Consider the following 23,499-nt stretch of genomic DNA (forward strand, 5'->3'; position numbering starts at 1 on the left):
GGGCTGGGGACCAGGAGGAGCTGCCAGCAGAGCCCTGGGCCTCCCACACAGCTGGGTCAAGACTGCAAGCCAGGCCAGGCTGACCTTTCCCAGGGGAACTAGAGCCTCGCATCCCAGCCCAGTGCCTGCCCAGCATGGCACTGGGCCCGAGGGCGGGCGGCCAGCTCCCTGGGGCTGCCCTGCACATGCTCAGTCCCCACTTGGTGTGAGCCCCAGGACAGGCAGCCCTGCCTCCATACACAAAGGAAGGGCCGGTGCCTACTGCCTACCTGGAACCCTGCAGCTTCCCTGTCCCCTGGCCCACCCCTCCCCGTGCGATGGCCTTCCCATGCTCTTGGAGTAACAGCCATACTCTATCCCATAGCTGGTAAGGCTGGGGGGAAGGAGGGAGTGGCCCTCCCAATGGCCTCTCCACTCCGTGGCTGTCTTCCCCTCCCTCTCTGGGTTTTAATAGCTGCTTACTTGCCCCAGGGCCTTGGCACATGCTATTCCTTTGCTGGGAGGCCCTTCCCTCCCTCATTATCTGATTCATAGTAGCCAGGGCCGTGGACTCACTCATTCAAACCTCACACCAGCCCCATTCCCATTCTGTAACTAGAGTGCCTGGGTTCAAATCCCAGCTCCGCCAATTAACAGCTGAGTGACCTTGGGCGGCTCACTTAATTTCTCTGGGTCTCAGTTTCATCATCCGGATAAAGAAACTAGTAATAACATCTGCCTCATAAGGTTGGTGGGGATGAAGTGACTTAACACATAACGCCTTTAGTAGTATCTGGTACTCAGGAGTACTGACGAGTACTTGACAGTACTATGATTTTGCTGGGTGTCAGCCCAAGAGTCCTGCCCCAGTGCTGTGAAACCACCTCCAAATGTCACTGTATACCTGCTTAGCAGGCCACTCACCTTCAACCCCCGTCCCCACTGTGCGGGGAAGGAGCCGAGGCCCCGAGGGGAGCAGGCGCAGCTCAGCGTCACACACCCACGAGGGACAGAGCCGGGACTCAAACCCAGGAAGAAAGGCTCCAGCGTCTGTGTGCCGAACTGCAGGGCTGCCACGTCTGAGCACCTGCTGTATACCTAGGACTGCACAAATAAGGCCCATGCCACCCTTACAGTGCCCCTCAGCGATGGCATCCCAGCCTCGTTTTGGAGGATGAGGGAAAACGAGGCCAAGACGGGGCGGGCCAGCCAGGCTCACAAGGCTGAGGGAGCTGGTTATCATTATAAATGGTGACAGTGAACTCAGTGTGCCGAAGTCACCACGCTCCTAAGCACTCTGTTTTCTTTCACCAAAATCCCACAAAAGTGGTTATACTGGATTAAATGATGTACCCCCCCCTCCATTTCCACATCCACCCACCTGTAACCTGTGAATGTGACCTTATTTGGAAAAAGAGTCTGTATACATGTGATCGAGTTAAGATGAGGTCATGCTGGATTAGGGTGGGTCCTTACAAGAAGAGGAAAATTTGGACAGAGACACACAGAGGGAAGACAGCCATGTACGACGTAGGCAGGGAGTAGAATGTCTACAAGCCAAGGAGCGCTGGGGATTGCCAGCAGCAGCAGAGGCCGGAGAAGGAGAGGTAGGATCCTCCCCGGAGCCCTCAGGGGGAGCCCAGCCCTGCCGACACCTTGATTTCAGACTCACGGCCACCAGAACTGTGAGAGAAGACATTTCTGCTGTTTTTAAGCCACCTACGTTTGTACTTTGTTATAGCAACCCCGGGAAACTACTACAGCGGGTGATACTCTAATTCCCATTGTATAGATGAGGAAACTGAGGCACAGAGAGGTTGACTGGCTTGCCTGAGGTCACAGAGCTAAGGTCCAGAGGCTGAGGTCCAGCTTCTCTCTGGGGATGCGGGACCCTCTGCAGCTCATCCTTCAAGGCTTGGCTACTGGAAGTCTCCTGGGATGCTTGGGGCAGGCTCAGTGGTTCCAAGGCCCCGGGGACACCTGGCTGCTCGCTTCCTGGGCTCCCCGAGGGAGGGACCAGGGCTGGCTCATCTCCGGGCACCCCTGCCCTGCACAGGGTGAGGCACTGGGTCAATGTAAATGACGGGTAGGAGGCTGGGTGGGTGCCATCTGCCACGGGCACAGCGGGATTTTGGGTACTTTCCTGGGTTTCTGAGGGCTGGGGGCACTGGAGCATTCCTAGTCCCCCCACCCCCGCCTGCTGTGGAGGAGGAGTCCTGGGGGCTGCCAGCACCTGCCTCCCCGCCCCAGCCCCCTCCCGCCGCCTGGAACACGCAGCCATGAGCTGCCACCCTGAGCGGTCATTGTCCAGATTGCTATACTTCACGGCGGACGAGCACACGGTCGCTCATCACATTATCACAAATGTCACTGCGCGGGGCCTCGGTGCACACAGTCCCTGGGGGCACTCGTGCGCTACCACCTCCACGGGCAGGACCCAGGATGAGCTCACGGCCACCACGGAGGACCCAACCTTGAGACGGTGGGGCGCACACCCGTCTCAGCTGGTGAGTCATCCCCAGCCGTCCTCCCAGCTCCTGGGTCTGCCCTTCCCAAAGGAAGAGAGAGGGCAGCCTCCGACTCAGCCGACTCCTGCTTCCCGGGCAACTGGGAGGGAGCCGGGGATGGGGCTGCCATGGCGATGGAAGACACAACACAGGCTGGCAGCCCTGGGATGTGCACGTGGAGCCCTTCACGGCCCTGATGGGTGGGTCCCTGGGCAATGTCACTGCCAATGGCCGAGATCCCAGGGTCTCATGGGTGGTTGAAAAAAACTATGCAATTTCACGCATATGTTCCAAATAGCATTATTCACGATAGCCAAGAGGCAGAAATAACCCAAGTACCCATCAACCAATGGATGAATGGGTAAACAGACTGTGGCTCGTCCATACGGAGGAACATGACTCAGTCATAAAAGGGAATGAAGTACCGAATCTCGACAACATGATGCTGAGAGAAGCGGGACACAAAAGGGCATGTAGTGAATGATTCGATTCATGCAAAAGTCCCAAACAGGCAAATCCATAGAGACAGGAAGTGGACTGGTGGGTGCCGGAGGTTGGCAGGATTTGGGGGGACAGGGAGTGGCGACTAATGGGTACGGGGTTTCCGTTTGGGGTGATAAAAAGTTTCGGGACTAGATAGTGGTGATGGTTGTACAACACTGTCAGTGTACTCAATGCCACTGAACTGTACACTTTAAAATGGTTACAACGGTAGATGTTTACCTTATGTGTGTTTCACCAAAATTAAAGGGGAAACAAAAATCACACATCTCCAAATAAAGCGTCTTGTGCACCCTGCGGCGAATTCATACCAGAAACCACAATGTGGACACAGAAGAAAAGAAAAGGACAATGTGACCCCCTCGGGGGGTGGACAGCACCTGCTGAGCCGTGGCAGCTACAGACCATGCCCACGGGCCCCCATCACCGCTCCTCTGAGCCACTGAAAAGAGGACCTCACCCGCCAGAGGAAGCAGGGCAGCTCCTCCCCTCCAGAGCGGTGCTGATGCTGAGGGTGCAGCCCGACCTCTCCTCCAGGCCCGCCTCACCCGAGCGCGGGGAGCTTGGCGGAAGGAGGTTTGGCGCCGCTGAGGGGCAGGGTGCCCTGAGGGGAGGGGCCGGGTCCCAGGCGGGGGACCTGATCTGGTCAGGGGCTGCCCCTGGTCAGTTTCTGAAACATCAGGACCAGACCCTCAGGCCCGTTGGCACCCGCTCCCTGGGCGGAGGGTGGGGGCAGGGCAGGTAGCTTATGGTCCAAGGTCTCAGCCTCCAGGCCCGGCCGTCCTCGCACACGACGGTCCCTGTGCACCTGGGTCCTTCATTAGAAAGGCCACTTGCTCCCTCCCTGAGTCACGACCGGGAGCTCTGAGCACAAAGAAGCTGTGCGTCAGCAGCGGGGCCTCAGCAGGACCTCGGGGACAGGAGCCGGGAGGCCCAGGTCAGCAGCTCGAGGACCGGGCCGTCCTCAGCCCGGTTCCTCACTCCCTTGTCCACAAAACGGCCGGAAACAAGACCCGCCGCTCAAGGCTGGGGCCCAGATGAATGAGAGCGAGCAGGCAACATGGGGCTCAGGTGTCCCCCCCGCCTGCTGGCTCCGCGCGAGTCGGATGGCCCCTGCACTGGGCACAGGTGAGGCAGGGGCGGCAGGAGCACCTCCCAGGGACAGCGGCCAGGGGACCCACACCGACGCAGCCCCCATGGGGCCAGGCCATCCTCGGGACCCCAGTGCCCGTTATCTCTGGCTTCCCTTGGCCAACCCAGACACCCCTCCCATGTCACAGATGGGGAAACGGCGGCCCAGAGACTGGTCCCTGAGTCTGGACGTCAAAGGCCCCGCCATGCTGGTTCCAATAAACAATGAATGTGCCGGTGGCCTCTGTGGAGAACACAGGGTTGGCACCACGGCACAGGGAGACGGCACACCTGAGGGGGATCGGCTTGACACCCAGGCTCTGCACATCCCCTCAAGGTGCCAAGGTGAGCTACCGCCACTCTGTCTGCAAGGCCACGGCGTGTTGGCCCCAGAGGCCACGGAAGCCATCCCCTGACGACATGGCCACACAGACCCACTTTTCTAGAGGACAAAACTAAGCCTCTGAGGAGACGTGGCCAACCTGAGAACACCCGGAAGCAGGGCCGGGCCCCTGCAGACCACACCACGGCCCCGTTTAGGGCCACAGGTCAACCTCCTCCCCAGACACGAGCTGCAGGACCCAGATGCACGTGGCGTGTGATGACAGCAGTCAGAAACCCCTCACCTTTCTTGGCTGTTTCCATCTCTTCTTCAGTCCAGCGAGAACTCTCGTTCATCTCCATGGAAGCTGGAAAGGAAGATACGGCGTGTTGGCAGCAGCCCGGAGTGGGGCATTTTCTCTGCCTCTGGCGACGCAGGGCACCTGCTGGGGTGCAATCACCCGTTTTTCAGAGGGGGACGCTAAGGCGGTCCAGGGCCTGGACCCTGAGCTGCCTCCGTAGGCACTCGCCTGGGTGGCCATGTGAGGACTGGGGTGGGGAGAAGACGAGGAGGGACACAAGACTCAGATGGCCAGGGACTGCATCTGAGCGTGGACTCACTGGGGCCGGATGATTCTCTGTCGTGGGGGGCTTCTCTGGGCGGGGGGGGGCGGGGTTTGTTGAGCAGCACCCCTGGCCTCTACCCACCGGGTGCCGGGATCCCCGACTCCAACCGGGACAATCAAAAATGCTCCCAGACGTGGCCACCTGTCCCCCACGGGAGGGCCCCGCTCTCCGGGCTGACTGTTACACTCTCCCCTGACTCATGCGGGACAAGGAGGAGGCTGCTCGTGTTACTGAGGAGGAACACAGCTGCCCTGGCGTTGGGGGATGCTGGCTGCGTGTCTGCTGTGGCTGTGTCTGAGCCTCTCCTCAGAGTCCCCCTACAGGTGAGCCCGGGTGCTTCCCTGAAAGTCGCTCAAGATGGTGTGAGGCGGTGAGTGTGAGGGACGTCAGCTTCATGGACTCCCTGCCTGGAACAGTGCCAGGCGCAGAGTATGCGCTTCGTAAAGGCCGCTGACCATCAGAGGCAAGTTTGGGCAGCTTTCCAGCTCCCTGCCGCCATGGCCAACTTTCCCCTTCCCTCCCACGGGACCCGCAGAGGGAGGCTGTGGGAGCCGGAGCCTGGGGTGGGGGTGTCCATCAGAAGGCCCGGGGCTGTGGTTTTCACCCCACCGTCCGGCCCTGACATCGGCCTCGGGTCCAGAAGAACTTCCCCAGAAGTCAGGTACACCAGCGCACGTTCGAAAGAACCCTCCTGCCCTCGGCCTCTGAGCACGCCGGCACCAAGGGGCAGCCGGCACCACCAGCTGAATGAATTTACGGAGACAACGTCCCTTCTCTAAGGTTCAAACAACTGCCCATCTACGAAATGGGTACAAATGATCTCCTACGGGAAGAGGCGAGAGGTGTGGACCAGGAGGGCATCTGTGAGACAGGAAACATCACCTCCACCAACTCCCACCCGGCGGAGACATCCAGGTGGCTGGGGCCTCAGCCTGAGAACTCAGGCCTCCGGTGGGGCTCCCGCAGATGCAGGAGGGCAGGCCCCAAACAGCCAAAATGGTAGGGACAACAAGCACATGCTGGCCGCCCCCCTGTGGCTGAACTTGGGAACTGCTACTCAATTCTTTTTTTTTTTTAACCCCTTGGGGTAGGGTGTGTGGCTCAGAGCACCTGAGGCTGGGCACCTGCTGAGCAAAAAGAAAAACTGAGCCCCACAGAAGTGAAGGTACAAACACAGGTGCCTACCAAGGCTGGGCGGGGCTCGTGGGGACAGCAGTGCTCAGGCCCTTCTGAAAAGGGGTGGTGTTTTTTGGCCGCGCCTCTCGGCTTATGGGATCTTAGTTCCCCGGCCAGGGATGGAACCCAGGCCACGGCAGTGAAAGTATGGAGTCCTAACCCCTGGACTGCCTGGGAAGCCCCGAGGCCACATCTTCTGATTGAAAAACAAAACCAAATTGCTAATCTGGATTTTTATGTGAACTCTCTAGCTCTGAAATAATCACTGCTGACAGCCAATGAGCCTTTCCCATGCACCAGGCACTGTTCTAGACTCTTCCTACACACACAAGTCACTAAAACGCTCACCCCACTGTTACGGGCATTATAGGCAACCTCGGTGCAGATGAGGCTCAGAGAGGTTAAGGAATTCGCCCCAGGTCACACAGCGAGCTAGCAGCTAATGCTGGGATTCTGCGCCCACCCGTGTACGGCATGCCTTCCCCGACCCGAGACTCACCCAGCTCGGCGCTCTGCTGCGGGGTGACGGCGTCCTCACTGTTGGCCTCGTTGGCCATCGAGCGGGTGATGCGGCCTTTGCGTCTCCCTTGGCTGTTGGCGGTTTTGCGGCCTTTGGAGGCCACGGCCTCCTTCTCATCATTGTCTTCCCCAGAGGTGTCGTCCGTCTTCTCCCTAAAGGCCAGGGAGGAGAGACAGGGATGGTTTCGCCTGAGCCAGGAACCTAGGCGGCAGTTTCAAGAGGCCCACTTTTCCTTAGCGAGATGAGCACTGGCTGCCAGGGATTTTGTACTAATCAGGGCATAGAAAAGAGGGGAAAAGCCCCGGGTGAGCACTGGCCAGTAGCAGTCTGCAAGGCTCCCTTATTCACCAGACGAGGGAGTACGGCTGGTAGCCGTCTGCAATGCCATCTTACTTATCAAAAGCGAGCTGTGAGCTGGTAGCTATCGTCTGCTTTATTCTCCTAACAGGGATGTGGGCTGGTAGTTAACTGACTGGCTATTTTATTCACCCAGTGGGAGTGTGGGCTGGTGGCTGTCGGCAAGACCATCTTATACACCAAACAGAGATGCTCTCTGCTATCTGTCTGCAAGATTACTGGATGAACTGCATAGGGGTCCAGGCTGGTACAATCTTCAGGCCACTTTACTCCCCAAAGAGGAGATGTTCCCCACGGGGCCCTATAAATGACACTAACTTTGCTTTCCGTATTTTCATGGGCCACACTGTGCCCTGCAGAAAACACAAGTTTCCTGCCAGTCTTACGCAGGCCGAGCCAGGTGTGTGGGGAGCATGTGACCTCAATAACTGGGGCTGGGACTTTCTCGGAAGCCGACTCAGGAGAGTTTACTGCCGGCTGCCCAGATTTATCACCTCCGCCTTCCATTCATCTTCCTGAAGGCCCTCGCAGGAGCATCTGGGAGACAAGGGGTAACAAAGCCAGATGTTCTCAGAAGCCACATTCCTGAGCCCACTCCAGGTACCTGGCGCTACGCTGTGCCCGCCCCCCCTTCCTCGGAGTGAATCTCCAGCTGGCTGTGCTCCCGCCCCTGGCAGGCACGGGAGGCTGTCAGGGCCCCCGAGGCGAGGCTGTGCCTTGATCTGTAAGAACTCACACGGACAGCGATAATTCTAAAGGTGAGGCTGCCGCCCGCCGGCATACCTAGTCCTTCCACGCGGCCCCTCCAGCTCCCAGCATCTCAGGAGACCCGCCGAGGAGGAGGGGGAGGAGGAGAGGAGGCAGCGGGTTCCAAAGTCATTGCCTGGGTTTATTAGCTCAGGAGTGGAGCTCAAATGAGCTATCAGTCTCTGAGGTCTCCAGAGGCTTCGAGAGAGAAAGGGCGGGCGGGAGGAGAGAGAGGAGCGGGCTTCCGGAAGGGGGGCTGTCGGGCACAGGCAGGGCAGAGAATGTCTCCCTCCCTTCCCGGCAGGCGATGTGTAGACGCCACATCCTCACGCACCTCTACAGAGGGCCGCCCACGGCCACGGCCACGGCCAGGCTGAGTGCAGACCACGGCCCCGCCCCCGGCCCCCCGGGGGTTGCGGCCAGGCCCCTGCGGGGCGGCCCGGGCTGGGCTTACTTGATCAGCTCCTCCTTGTCGTTCTCCACATCCGGCTTCTCCTCCTCCTTCTCGGCCTCCTTCTCCTTCTCCTTCTCATCTTTCTCCTCCTGGTTGCTGCGGGGCATCTGCTGCTGCTGCTGTTGCTGCTGCCAAGGCCCCGGGGGAGGTGGGGGGGGGGGGAGGGTAGAGAGGAAAACAGTGAGGCAGGTGAGGCTCCGCACCTGGGCTGGGCGAGCTGGGAGAGGAGAGGGCACCTAGCGGCGTCAGCCCGGAAGAGGCCGCAGGCAGAGGACGCTGCGGGGCGCAGGGCTCGGAACACAGGGCCCCCCACCCTCCGGCGTGAGCTGGGCAGAAGCCCCACGGTCTGGGGCACGGGGGAGGCAGGAGTCACGAGGGGAGGTGTAGGAAGTGCTAGTATCAGTGCTAGTATCCACTTGGAGACCGACTCTGGAGGAGGGTCCTAACCTCTCTGTGCTCTCATTCTTCCCCTCGAAATCATGCCGACCCCTCAGCCAGGGGCGGGGAGGCTGAAATGAGAGAACCCTTACAGTACTGGCATCCGGCACCCGTATTTAAGTGGGGCCGAAGCCTCCGAGGCAGGAGGGAGGGGCCCTGGTCAGCGTCAAGCAAGAGCAGGGTGAACACCGGGAAACCTGGGTCACACCCAGAAGCCCCAGCCTGCCTGCCCCTGACGAAGCTCAGGCCCTCTCTCTAAGCCTCAGTCTCCATGTCTGTAAAATGGGCAGACAGAAGGGTTGTCCCCAGATCCCCAGGGCCCGTTTGAGGATGGCTGCTGCTGTGATGACAGTGCCCTTTTGCTGCTGTGGGCCTGGTCTTGCTCTCACGTCAGTCAGCCCTCGGAGGGGAAGGGAGCAGGCCCGCTGGCCAGGAGACATCAGAGGGGCTCACAAGCAAAACCAGCCTCTCCTCCCACAGGCCTGTCCCGCTCATCTCCTTCCTGAGCTGGCGGGGCAGGCCCTGGCCAGCCCGCCCCAGCACACCAGCAGGCTACAGACCCTGCCCTCACCACGACCGGGAGGGCAGTGGGGGCGCCTCCCCACCCCGCCACCCGACTTCCTTTCTGCCCCGCCTGATTTCTTTTAAGGCACACACGGATTCTCTCGGCCACCCCAAAGTCCTCCTTGCGGGCAGGTGCCGAACCAGACCGTCTTTCCATCCCACTCAGCCAAGTGACATGAAAACAAACGCGGTGCAAGGCCTTTCAGCGTGCACTGAGGGGTGTGGTCATACCCACCTTCAAACCAAGCAGAAAGAAACCCAGGCAGATGGAGAAGGTGAGGTTGGGGTGCGAGGGTTCCCTTTCTCCCCATCTTTCCTCCACCCCAGGAACGCACGCCTGTCCCCACCACAGGCTGCCCTGGCCTGAGACCCTCCCCTCATCAATCCCCCTGCCACCCCTCTCTGTAGCTTTAATATCGGTTTCGTGATGTGGCTTGAGCGCAGGGACCAGCTACAGGCATTCCGTGGACACCGGGGCACAAAGCGGGGGTCTGAACATTCACAGGGAACCGTGGGCTTTCCAAGGCTGCAGCAGTGTCCACCCCACAACCTCCGAGCTCGGGTCTGCTCCCCCTTCCCCAAGAACCCCCCTCTAGTCTCTGAGAGGGGAGGCAAGGGGTGGAACAGCTTCCCTCAGCCCCCTGCTATGTCACTGTCAATTCCCGACAGGTGGCCCAGTGTCCTCCAACGAGCCTGTCCCTAACCACCTCCTCAAACCCTGAAACACTGAACTACAAACAGCCAGGGAGCTGTGGCCGCCTCCCGCCCCTGACAGATGGAGCCTCTTCTGGAGCCGGCCCCCTAGGTGGGCGCTGGGGTGAAGAAGATGCAGGGGCAGACGGATGGCCGCCCCGTGGGCTGCTCGGTGTGGCTGCTGTCTCCACCTGAGACATGCCCGGCTTGTGCGCGCCCAGGAACCTGACGCCCAGGGCCGGGAAGGGCAGGGCCGGGGCTTCCCAACTGCAGGGAGCTTGATGTCTCCTGACACCATCGGTGGCACCTGTGCCCAGAATGCCGAACTGGGCTGCAGCTTCACTTCAAAGCTTTGTCTGCTGTCCTTCCCAGCATCCGACCCCAGGCTTCCCTCCCGGAGCACCTGGGTCTAGGCTGGTGGGGTCTCCAGGCCCCCTGGAATCTCATCCTTGGCCTACCAAGCAGGCCACTGTCTGCCCCCGGCACGGCCAGCAGACGTGGCTCCCCACCCGCTGACAGAGGCGGCATGCGGCCGCAGCCCCCCAGCCCTGCACTCACGCAGCACGACTAACCTGCTGCCCAGCGAGTCTGCACCTGCGCCCTCCTGGCCAGGGCTTTCCTACTGCAGCACTCCCCCCACCAAGGAAACCTCCAAAAGCCCCACTGTGGAAGATGCCAGCATTTCCCGAGAGCTTCCTACACGCCCGACACTGTGCTGTGCGCGATCTATCGACCAGCTCCCGGCCCTGCTGAAGTGCTGAGGATAAAGGCAAAGATGAAAAAACCAACAGCAACGGTGACCTGGGTTCGTCCATGGGGGCCGCCCCTTCCCCGCACCAGGCCGAGTACCTTGCAAATACTATTCCATTTACTGCCCTTAGCCTACCTCCGTCGGAAAAGGGCAGTGATCACTGCTCCCATTCTGCAGAGGAGGAAACTGAGGTTCAGACAGGCAAAGCTTCACGGTCTCAGAGGGAGGGATGAGGGGGGTCTCGGAGTCGGGGGAGCGGGCACGATCCTGTCGTCCCCAAAGCCCCGCTGAGAGTCCCACCTGACTCCACACCCAGGTCAGCACCTTGGGCCTCAGGTGGGGGTGCTGTAGGCATCCCTGCCCCTTTCTGCCTAGCCCGCCCTGTCCCTCTTGCAAGAGTCCTCAAGCCCCCCACCTGGGCCTGGGCCAGCCCACAAGCACCCGCTCCCCTAAACAGTCATCCACATCACAGCACGAATAATAAAAATAGCTCCAATGTGCCTGGCACTGGTCTACGTACTTCCTCATCTCCTTTACGAACCCCCATCTTCCTCCCATTTTACAGAAGAGGAAACTGAGGCTCAGTGCGGGTGACTGAAAAAGCTGGGAAACAGCCATGCCAGGATTCAGACCCAGAGCCTGAGCGGACCCCGGTTACACCCAGGCCCCTCTCCTGCCATCTCCACCCACCCCATCTGCCCCCACCCTGCCCGTCTCATGGGGAGGCTCTGAAGTCCCAGTCATCACTAGAACCCGGTCATTAGTCCCACTGCTTCCCACCCAGGTGCCAAACCCCGTGGCCTCCTCCCTGACACTCCATCGAGCCCCCCAGGGCAGGAACGGGCGACTCCCACACCCCACCCTCCGGGTAAAGTGGGTGCAGCGACTTCAGGGCCACCCTGGAGCCGTGGCACAGAGCGCTGTGGATGGGCTCCCGGTTCCCTGGGGCCTGAACTCTACCTCCCTCTGGAGAGGTGTCCGTGTGCCCCGAGGTGGGTGATGCAAGTAGGCAGGATGAAAGGGAGAAACCCCAGGTCCGTCCTGGCCTTAAACGTGGTTTCCACTGGGAGGGACCCTCAGGCACAATGGTGACCGCCTGCCTGGCCTCCCGGTGTGCGTAGGAGGTCAGCGGGCTGGCGTTGGGGCACTCCACTCACTCCGGGAGACTGATGGAGTGAGAGGGAGGCCGCAGCTCCCAGACCCCCATCCGCCAGCTCAGTCCCCAAATTCCTTCAACGTTCAAGGACAGCAAACGCGGCCATGGCTAACTCAGGACCGTTCACACCTACGAGGGCTCCGCTTCTGATCTCAGGCCCGTGGCGGATGGTAGAATGTCACTTGCTGGGTTTCACGGGCAATTTAGAGCCACTGGTCTCACGGCTGCACACACAGATCACCTGAGGAGTTCTGGGAAGCCCCGACGCCCGGGACCCACCCACGTGGGTGGGTCATATCAGAATCTTGGCGTGAAAGCCCGGCACCCGCGTGTTTCAGTTCCCAGGTTATTCGACGGGCAGCCGGGTGTGACCCCAGGAGCCTTACACAAGGAGCCAACAAACGTTCTGTACGAGCCAGATGGTAAACACTGCAGGGCCATCGGTCCATCGGTCTCTTTCGCAATGACCGACTCTGCCACTTACAGCGTGAAAACAGCCAAAATGTAAACGCGCGAACGTGGCTACGTGCCCATAAAACTTTATTTACAAAAACAGGATGGGGGGCCAGATTTGGCCTGCAGGCCATAGCGTGCCCACCCCTGCTCCTGACCAGCACTGTTCAAACGGAAATGTGCACTCGAACCACCTGGGGGCATTGGGAAAATGCAGGTTCCGACTCGGTGGGTCTGGGGCAGGCCCGAGACCGTGCATGTCCAGGCAGCTCCCAGGGACGCTGAATGCTGCTGGCTCTTGGACCACACTGCGAGGAGCGAGGCTTCCAGGGGTCTCTGTCTCACAAAACACACCCGGGACCCTAGCCACTGGCAGCAGGGGATGCCCGTGGACCTGGGAGAAGAACCGGGAGGCGGACTCCACCATCTCAGATGATTCCAGGTGCTCACGATGAGGTTCACCTTTGCCTTCCAGCCACGCCATCGGTCATGCTGACAACGGGCTTCGACGCGTCCCTCCCAAACTACAGCGCAGCTCTGTGGAAAACCTGACTGGATCTATGGTTAGCCAGAGCCATCAGCTCACATCCCCGAGGGACCCCTGCTTCCAGCGCGCTGAGTGCTGGACAAGCAGCCTGTCACTGAGCCTGCCCTGTGGTAAAGCCCCAGACCAGGAGCTGTACGGGAAACGATATGAATAAAAACAACAAACGCTGACGAAGCACAATGAACGTGTGATAAGGCCTTCTCCTCATTTCATACCTGTTAACTAAATCCTCCCGACAACTCTGGCATTATCTGTTTTACAGGAGAGCATACAAAGACACAGAGAGGTTAAGTAACTCACCAAAGGTCACACAGCATCTCCTAGCAAGATCTACAGGCAGGTGCTCTGCCTCTCACCCTGGGCTAGGGAATCACTGGCTCCTCTTCAGCCCCATTTAAGCCAAACTGTGCCCTCCCCTTGTTCATTCCCTCCACAAGCACACTCTGAGCCCCCACGGGGGACACCAAATCACAGAAAATACAGTCCCCAACATTACGGAGCTAGCACTTCAGTTGACAAAGACAACTATGACAGGACAGATGGAGGCTGCAGTGATAAGAAAACTTTAAAAAGGCCCAGCACGTGGCAGATGTGACAGCTATTCACCCTGACCAGTGGGGATGAGGAAAGAGGCCTCTGAGTTGAGTCTTCAAAGGCTTTTGGCAGAAAAGGATACGGGGACATTTCAGGGAGGGGATCTCTTTGGGCAAAACCATGCTGATGTGAAAGCACCTGCTGTCCTTACCGAATGACATACTACACACGGCTGGAGAGGCTGGCCGCCTTTGACGCCTGTGCTCAGAAATACGGGGGGTGCCCTGACGGCACTGGACAGCCACTGAGGGCACTTTTCAGAAGGCGGAGGGTGGGCAAGTAATGACGTGTTCCATCCTGTGTTTTAGGGCGATGCGGCAGCTGGTCAAGGGAGGGGTGGCCACTGGTTCCAGGAATGAGAGAAGAGAGTCCAGTGAAAAGGTGGCACCAAGCATCCAGGGAGGAGTTGGTGAGATCTAGTTCTCAGATGACAGGGTCCTCAAAACACGTGATGAGAACTTCCCAACACCCGGCAACACTGACTACGGCACAATCTCACTCACTCATTCAACAAACACTGCTGAACACGTCCTCCATGCCAAGTGCCTCCAGGGAGCAAATCCAGGAGGGGGTCTGCCCTCGAGACACCCTATCTCTTGGCAGTGGGGGAAGGGAGAGCCCAGGAGCCCAAGGTTGGTGGGAGGAGTGTGGTCAGGGGTCAGGGGTCAGGACGAAGACACAAGAGAGTTTTCTGTTGCCGGCGGCCCCTCCCTGACATCCGGCCCCCACCCTTCTGATCCAGTCCACATGTCTTCCTGGAAAAAAAAGCAAGCAGGGGATGTGGCCTTGGCCTGTGAGGGGCGTCCTTTATAAGACACACAGATAGAGATGTGATGGGCTGGCTCACACCCAATCACAAGTGCAGACTTCAGTTTCCAGGAATTTTGCAGGTTAGGTTTTAAAAAACAACCATTATTAAAAACGGAAACACATAACTTTACAATCAAAGAAATCATAATAAAAAGAAAGGCAGTAAGTACTCAAAATGCATCCCTTCCCAATTACTTGACTACGCTTGGCTAACACCCGTGATCTTCTATGCAACTGTATCCATATGGCGGAGGTAGGATACCGTCACGTCCCACTACGTGCTATGCATGCCTGGTGGGAGTATTTATATCACCGCAAACGGCACGTGCTGCAGTCAGGGCTTCGTCCCCAGAGAGCTGGTTGTGAGACACTCACCAGCACGCCACTGCACACAGATGTGTCCACAGAACCTTAGCAACGTTCAACACCCACGCCCGTGACGTCTGTTCTGCCTGCTTGAGGCAGCCGAGGCTCTGTTTTAACTATCAATCAATCCTGTCCTGCCACTTAGAATAAAATCAGTGGTCCACACCACAAGGCCGGGTGATGTAGCCCCTGCCCCCCCCCCCCAGAAGATGCCATACTTGTTCCTGCCTCGGGGCCTTTGCACGCACTGTGCCCTCTGCCTGGGAGTCTCCCTCCAGCTCTGCCTGACCAGTTCCTTTTTTATTTTAATTAATTAATTTATTTATTGGCTACATTGGGTCTTTGTTGCCGCCTGTGGGCTTTCTCTAGTTGCAGAGAGCGAGGGCTACTCTTTATTGTGGTGTGCGGGCTTCTCATTGCAGTGTCTTCTCTTGTTGCAGAGTACGGGCTCTAGGTGCGTGGGCTTCAGTAGTTGCAGCACGTGGGCTCAATAGCTGTGGCTCGTGGGCTCCAGAGCACAGGCTCAGTAGTTGTGGCGCACAGGCTTAGCTGCTCCACAGCATGTGGGATCCTCCTGGCTCAGGGATCAAACTTGTGTCCCCTGCATTAGCAGGTGGATTCTTAACCACTGCGCCACCAGGGAAGTCCCTGACCGGTTCCTTCTTATTGGTCAGGTCTGAGCCCAAAGGACACTTCCTCTGAGAAGCCTTTTGGGGTCATCTCCCTAAAAGCCGCCCTCTCTCCTGTCGCTGGCTCCTGACCCCGGCTTACCATGTGTAACCCTCGTTGCCACCTCAAAGAATCACACTGATTTACGTGTGCACTGCCCATCTGCAACATGGGCGTGCCAGCTCTGGGGACCTTGTTTGTCTTGTTCACTGTGGCATTACCTAGAATGGTAACGTTGTGAAGGAAGGACAAAATGGACTGGAACTTGGCCACTGTCTGCCCCGCACCGGGGCCTCCTCCTGTGGTGGCCCAAGCTGGTGGAGGCCCACATGAAGGCTGCTCTTCTGGTAACTACTTCCTGATTCTTGGCAGCTGAGCGGGAAATGCCAGGATGTGAGGTCTGTTGGCCCCACACCGCCCACCCGCCGGGGTTCGACTGATCCACGCTCACATTTCCCACGTCCTCCTGTACCCTTGGTGTGATCTGCCCCCGACGATGCGGGCGGGGAGCTGGGTGTCCCCGGCCCCCGCCTCACAGCCTGTGAGAAGGCCGTGTCTCTCCTCTCCCGAGACGGCAGCCCAGCGTGCTGGGGCGTGACCTCTCCTGCCACCTTCCTGAGAGCAGCGTGCCCCTGGATGTGTCTGGGAGACTGTGGGCCTGGACAAGCCTCCCGTAGGTCTCTGTGCACTGAGCACAAAACCACGCAGGGAATCAGGGGCATCTGCCTGCAGCCCTAAATCTGGACACAGTCCCGGCCGGCACAGCCCAGCCTGCCCCCAGCAGAGCGGAAGCCGCCGCCTCCTGCCGGCCTGGGCGGCCGGGAAAGTCAAGCCGACCCCCAAGCTGGAGGCCCATCCAGCCGGGGTGGCGGTTTGGGACAGGCAGGGAGAAGCACAGGCCAACCTGGAGGCAGTGTGGCCGCGACTGGCCTGCCCCATGTCCCCTCTGGACTTCACCCAGGGAGCCATCAAGTGACTTCATCCGCCCGGGGGGCAGCCAGCCTCTGGGAACCAGCACCAACTGCACTCCCGCCTGCCTCCGCCCCCACACCCTGGTGACTGCCCTGGGCTGGCCCTGCCCTGGGAGGCCTTCCGGTCACACTGTCCCCTGTGCAAGCTGCCTGGGGCGCAGGAGTCTCTGGAGTGCAGAGCAACTGGGAAAAAGGTCCCCTGTCCCTCGGCAGGGAGCTGGGAGAGGAGGCAGGGGAGGGGAGGAAAGTAGGAGGAAGGTGAGAAACACGGGAGAAGGGGTCAGTGTCGGGGAGAGAGACAGAGACAGAGACAGAGACAGAGAAGACATGGGGGGAAGAGGGCCTACAGGCCAGACAGGCGGGAGGGAGCAGGCCCCACCTCCCCAGACGCCCCCCCTCACCCCCCCAGAAGCGGGAGGCTGGGGGTCCTGTCCCTGTCTCTGCGGGAAGAGAAGACAACAGACCATGGGACCTCGAGGAGGCGGCCCCGACAGGCCCAGCTCCCAGCGGGCCCCCCTCCGCTCTGTGGCCGCGTCGCCCTGGGGGATGGAAGGGGCGAGCACTCACCCTCCGGGACAGGCCCCCCCTGCAGCACGGCCCCCCCATCGCCAGGGGGGCCACGGGGCCGCCCCCGGTCACCGCCACGGAGCCGGGCCCTGCCGCCTGGGCCGCGCTGGCCTCACTGCTTGGGCTCCCCGACGACTTCTGACCGCAGCATTCCTGCGCTCCGGCGCGGCAACCAGCTGGGATAATGTGGCCCCTCCGTCCGCGAATCATAAACTATAAACCGCTGTGCCGTCACCGCTGCTGCGAGCTGCCCCCGCCTCGGCCGGTGAGTCACCTCGAGGAGAGGACGCAGGGACACCACCCACAAGCTCGTCAGCCACTCACGGCCGGGTCTCAGGGGCCGGGGGCCGGGAGGTGGCGGCTCAGCCCGCTCCTGCCAAAGCTCAGGGGTGTGGGAGTGAAGGAGCTGGAATTCCTGTGTCTCCCCCGTCAGAATATGGGAAACTTCTGGAAAGTGCATGGCATCCTCTCTTAAGCAAGAAGGTCGTCTTGACACTCCAAATGGCCAACACGTCGTGTCCCTGCCTCCGGCCGCTGCAGGGCCAGGCAGCAGCGCGGTGGATGCCAGGGCGGCCTTGTCCTCTCGGGTCGTCGCGGGTCTAAGACCAGACACATCTGACGGCCGATGCTTTTCATCCAGGGATTTGATGTGCCCTTTCCTAATCATGCACGCTTTCGAAAGGCAGCCACCACAACGATGGACAAGGGGCTCGGCACAGGGTGTGGTGACACCGTGACGGGGGCGGGTGTCCCCTGAACACACAAGGTAACATCTTGCTGCCCACCCTGTGGTTAAGTGCCAGGGCAGATCCGGACCCCCGTGGAGTGTAGTTTGCAAATATGCACACACGCGGGATTTGGCCCCAGGATGGACTGGCCAGGTCCTCTCTAGAAGGGGCCTGCTGCCCCAGCCGCTGTGGGTCCACCTGGGGACACCTGGGAAGGGCCATTCCAGCTCCAGAGCCCCTCTAAGGTCGGTCAAGGCTGTGGGGAGCCTGTGCCCCACCCTGATGTCCCCTTCTGCCACTCTGCTCCCTTCCCTCCCCTTCCCTGGCAGTGGGGGCTCCCCAGTGAACATTCCGAAGGCCGAGGTTCTGAGAGGTCCCAGAGGTCCCAAGGGTCACCAGGGCCCTTGTTAGAAATGCAGATTCTCAGGCCCTGCTGAGGGGCGTGGCCCAGCAATCTGTGTTTTCACAAGCCGTCACGGTAAAATTTCGAGAATGTCAGCTGGACGCCAGCTCCATCTCAGGGCCCATGACTCAGGCTGAGACACATTCCTCCCCGGACCCCAGGAGGGCACAGCCCAAGGACACTGGCCGCAGCCGGTCTGGAGCAGACCGCGATGTCGGGAGAAGGAAGCAGGCCTACGGTCTGGGGAGAATGACTTTCGGCGGTCAGTACTGTGGCGTCCCCTCCTCCCCAGATGCGGGGATTTGAGCCTGGAGCCCGGGAGAGCCTCCCCTCATCACGTGGGAGAAATGATGAGAGGCGGTGCTGGTGGCAGGTCCCTCTGTCTCCGGCCCTGGGCCACGACCAGCCAACTCGGGAAACGCACCTTCTACAAGGTGGCAGCCTGGATACCTCAGAAGTCTCACCTTACGTCTACCTCGGAGGCTCTTAACTGGGACAGTCTGTGAGATGCCAAGCCAGCCAGGCTCGGCTGATGCCCTCCCTCTAGCTTCCTGAAGGACCGTGATCTCGTACGGCTCTGAAGGTAAAGTTTTAGCCCCAGCATGCAGTAGGCACTCAATAATTGCCCCCTGGATGACCACACAATATTGTGCATCCAGCACCTCTGTGGAGGTGGGTGGGGACCAACCTTGCAGAAATGAAGTGCGAGGAGCATCTGTCAGGCCGACGAGCAGAACAGCCCCTCGTGGCCATCCTGAGCTACGGTGTGGCCCCCGGCCACAGGAACCACACCAGGACCCCAGCCTGTCCCAAGGTTCTGAGCTGCCAAGGGTGGGCCGCGTGTTGACCAGACACAAGGATGGGACAGCAGAGCTATCGCCGGGGCACCTGCTGTGCCTGCAGCAGGGGGTGACTGCGCCCCATCCCACAGCGCGTCGCCCTCCAGGCTCACTCCCACCTGGCGCTTCTGGCTGCACAGAGCAGAGGGTCTCTGCCTGCCCCACCCCCACCCCCACCTGCTCACAACATCAGCCCACGGGGGACCACCACTGCCGGCGCCCATCTGTCCATCCACGTGTTGGCGCCCAAGCAGATATGCCCACTCCATGCCAGGCTGGGGAACTCCCGCCTGCCTCGTTGGGAGATTTGTCAGCAGGATCACAGGTTTTTATAAAATCAGGGAGAAAGAAAGCAGCTCAGGCCCACGCCAGTAATTGCATCTTGAATTAACAAGAGGGGCTGCGGGGTCTGTGTCTGCCATTTATTTCTCTGCCACAGGGCAGAGAGAAGAGTTACGGCCACAAAGCACAAAGTTAACACTTGGGTTAACCCATTTATTCCATCTTTATGAAAGGGGCTAGAGGGCGGTGGTCAGGGCAGTGGGTCTGCCTGGCACAGGAGTCCTTCAGGGTCTGCATGTAAATCTCTGTCCCTGGCAGGGCCCGGGCCACACCACACCTCTTTGCAGCCCCAGGTGATCAGAGGGAGGGGAGAGCCCCAAAGACATGTCCCATCTCCCAAGGAGACAGGGGCCTCATGCCCTTTCTTCTCTCTTTCTGTAAGAGGCAGGCACAGAGGCATCCCTGTTCCATCCTGGGAGCCCCAGCCTGAGAGCAGCTGGTTAAACCTCACCAGAGAAGCTCCACGTCTCTCAGCATTGTGGACGCCACAGCTAACCCAGGACAACTACTCAGATGAAAAGAGGAAGCAAACATTTCTCCTCTGCTATAAAACATTCCAGGGCCCCCAGTGCCCTGACCCTGGCCTCTGTCCCAAGTCACATAATCCTCTCCCTACCTGTTTCCCCAGCCTTACCATGCTCCAACCCCCCTTATACTGAGGGCTGAGGACAGACTTCAAGAGCAAATATGAGGGCTTCCCTGGTGGCACAGTGGTTAAGAATCTGCCTGCCAGTGCAGGGGACACAGGTTCGAGCCCTGGGCCGGGAAGATCCCACATGCCGCAGAACAACTGAGCCCGTGCGCCACAACTACTGAGCCTGTGCTCTAGAGCCCACAAGCCACAACTAATGAGCCCACACTCTGCAACTACTGAAGCCCGCGCGCCTAGAGCCTGTACTCCGCAACAAGAGAAGCCACCGCAATGAGAAGCCCGCGCACCACAATGAAGAGTAGCCCTGGCTCTCCACAACCACAGAAGGCCTGCACACAGCAACAAAGACCCAACGCAGCCAATAAATAAAAATAAACAAATTTTTTTTATAAAAAAGAGCAAATATGAGTTGTCGGGCCTATACAGTGTTTTGTTGCTATTGTTTCTTATGTGATCTAAGATTTAAAAGTCAGGCGATTTCTCATAATTCCAGATCTTCAGCTTATTATCAAAAATCAGATCTGGCTATACAGAGTCAAGAGTCAGCTGCAGCTGATATGAGGCACAAGCTCTCCAGTTAGCCCCAGGCCTCACCACTCCCTATTGCCTTCCATGGATTCTCCATTCCTTCATTCATTTAAGACCCTGGAAGGAACTGAGACCCCTGCTCCTAAGACTCCAAGGGCACTGTGCACTCTCTGGTGCCCTGGCGCTTTTGTACCTGCTGTTCCCGCTGCCCAGGACACCCTCATCTCTGTCCTCGTTCTCCTGAGGGGCTGCTCCTTAACCTCATCCTTGGGGCCCCTTAATCAGTGGAGCCTCTCATGCAGACCCTGGCATGCCCACTTGGAACCACCTGTTACACCTTGTCTAGACAATGAGTATGGAGTCACCTGTGTCTGCGCACCAATGTCCAATGGGCAGATCAGTCAGCAAGCAAGGCATTAACACTGCAAAGGGAAAGGCACGGCAGCCAGGGCCAGGGACACTGGACACTGACAGTCCCCCACCCCCCAGGACTCATCCGGAGATACCACCTCCCTAAATGACATCAACACACGGTCTTTGCCTCCCTCCATGCAAATGTGGCTCTCAGCACAGGGTGAGGAGAATGTCCCTCTCTCGCCCCATCTGACCCAGAACCCTTTCCTCTCCAGAGCCCCCAGTCCAGCCACCAGGAAGAGCCTCATGAGCCCATCCACAGGGCCCCCACAAAGGCAGGGGGGCAGGGGGGTACCGGGAAGACTAGCAAAAGAACCGGCACACAGGATATGCTCAACAAATAGCTGACAGTGTTTTTAAAATCAACCTAGAGGCCTTATATCTCCCTTTATTTTGCTGCAGTCCACACCACACCCTACTGCCTCTTATGCCAGCGTATTCATGCTCCCTGCCTGGCATTTATTTGAGTTTTTGCCTCTCGGTCTAGAAAAATTCTAAATGCACTTCGACTTCTAACACGCCACAGTTAGGTCCTTTTTTTTTTTAAAGATTTTTTGATGTGCACCATTTTTAAAGTCTTTATTGATTTGTTACAGTATTGCTTCTGTTTCATGTTTTGGTTCTTTGGCCCCAAGGCACGTGGGATCTTGGCTCCCTGACCAGGATCGAACCCACACCCCCTGCATTGGAAAGTGAAGTCTTAACCACTGGACCGCCAGGGAAATCCCCAGCCAGGTCTTTAGAGCTGAATAGCTCCAAGTCAGTAGGCCTCGGTTTTACACATCTGTTAGATGGGCGAGCAGGCTGGCCAAGGGTGGCTGCACAAAACTAGAGGAAAATCCTATCCACAGATCACATGCAGCCACCCGTCAACGATCCGGGCAACGACAATCAACAGTCTCAATTATTTTGCCCTGATGTGCAGAATGCAGTGAGGGGCTGTTTACTCCCCATGCCAACAGATTTGCTTCCCTAATCACACGTGGCTTAGCCAACAGGAGAAAGGATGCATATTCCTGAAGCACACTTCCCAGAAAGCAAGAAAGGAGACACCAGATGTGTGCCAGGAAGCTGCGTGGACCAACCCATTACAGGCTGTGGGGCTTGATCAAAGAGTGGCTGTTTCACAGTGAACACTGGGACCCCACGAGTGATGGCTAGAGTTGATGCCCTCAGGGTCCTGCCCTCTCCAGTCTTGGAAACGGAAGACGGCGGCCCGTGGGTGGGTGGGCAGTGGGAGGGTGGGGGGGGGGGGGGGGCGACAGGGTGCTGGAAGACGCCAATGTCAGGGAGCACCCACCTAAGAGAACCTCTGCCTCCTGTCCTCCCAGCGGATGCTAATCCTAGCCTTCGTCCCTCTCCTCTGTCCGGTCTCCCAGGCCAGAGGCCTCAGGGAAGGACACGCCTCAACCAGCTCCAGTCTGGCATCTAACAGCAGTGCCCAAAACCTTCTGCAGTGTCCAGCCCACACCCGTCGTCTGGCAGCACCAGTCCACGCCATCATCTTCCCCCCAACCCTACCCAGGTACTCCCAGCATCTGCTCTGGGCTGACTCTTACCAGCCAGGAAGTGAAACAAATCCATTCCCTTCCCTCCATCTGCTCAACACCAAAACACTCGTGAGCCCCCTTTAAGATGTGTGCCACTGACCTGCACCATCTTTAACATAAGTTACTGAATATGTTTAAAAACAAACTCCCTTTTCCTCAAACTCAGAGGTCAGCAGACTTTTTCTATAAAAGACCAGAGAGTGAATATGTCAGGCTTTGTAGTTTTTGTCATGACCACTCAACTCCGTTGTTGCAATAGAAAAGCTGCCATGGTAATGTCAACCAAGTGGGCGTGGCCGTGTGCCAATAAAACTTTATTCACATAAACAGGTGGCGGGCCAGACTCACCCAAGAGCCATAGTTCGCCGAGTCCTGCTCTACCTTAACTCATCCTCAGCCACATATCAAGCAGTGATGTCTGAGAAGCGGGCAGGTTGAAGTACCAGCTAGTTTTGTCTTTCAAACATGCATTACAACGAACACCAAAACTTATTAAAAACGTTTAAACGTTAAGGTTGTAAACCAGCCCAAGTCATCCTGGAAGCCCAGCCCTTGCTCTGCGAACGTGACCCTATTCACCACAGGACGATGGGGGCACCAAGCCAGGAGTTCTAGAATTTTCCAGGCTGAGGATGGAAGCGGCCATTCTCCCAGCTCTCATCTCTGCTGCTGGGGTAGGACGAACACCCCCAGAGAGGGTCTCCCAGCAGCCACGGAGGGGGCCCAAACTGCTGAACCCACTGCTGAGAAACACGAGGAGACATCACAGCACAGCGCCGCCGAGCACGCTGGCAGCCGGCCGCCGCAGCCGCCCAGCATGCTGGGAGCCGGCCGCCGAGCATGCCGGGAGTCCAGAAGCCTGCCCCGCCCCATTCTCACCTGGCCCTTGCCGCGGCGCCGGTAGCTCCGCCTCACCAGGCTCTTGTAGTTCTCATTCTTCTTGGTCAGGTAGTAATAGAGGACACACTCAGCCACCGTCTGCAGGGAGGAGAGGGAAAAGAACTCTCAGGAGTGTGCAGTGTTGGCAGTCTGAGCAGGAGGCTGGGAGCTAGAAAGCCTAGGTTCAAATCCTGCCTCCTCCACGTACCGGCTGGGTGACCCCAGCCAGTTTACCTAACCTCTCTGGGCCTCGGTTTTCTCACCT

The 23,499-nt window shown here is 58.7% G+C and overlaps 1 protein-coding gene across 26 annotated transcripts in view; it reads right to left on the bottom strand.

Moving 5' to 3' along the window:
- The window catches only part of NCOR2 (nuclear receptor corepressor 2), a 225,897-nt gene that overhangs the window by 62,802 nt on the left and 139,596 nt on the right, over window positions 1-23,499 (bottom strand). For 25 of the 26 annotated variants that reach the window (XM_057746317.1, XM_057746319.1, XM_057746326.1 and 22 more), the window contains 4 exons: window positions 23,235-23,333; window positions 8,321-8,448; window positions 6,742-6,914; window positions 4,745-4,807 (listed from right to left, as the gene is read on the bottom strand). In XM_057746317.1, coding sequence (XP_057602300.1) covers window positions 4,745-4,807; window positions 6,742-6,914; window positions 8,321-8,448; window positions 23,235-23,333 — 463 coding nt within the window. The remainder of the gene's footprint in view (window positions 1-4,744; window positions 4,808-6,741; window positions 6,915-8,320; window positions 8,449-23,234; window positions 23,334-23,499) is intronic. The other variant, XM_057746323.1, reaches the window with a different exon arrangement.

The sequence above is a fragment of the Hippopotamus amphibius genome, chromosome 8, assembly GCF_030028045.1.
Source record: "Hippopotamus amphibius kiboko isolate mHipAmp2 chromosome 8, mHipAmp2.hap2, whole genome shotgun sequence".
Classification (NCBI taxonomy): Eukaryota; Metazoa; Chordata; class Mammalia; order Artiodactyla; family Hippopotamidae; genus Hippopotamus; species Hippopotamus amphibius.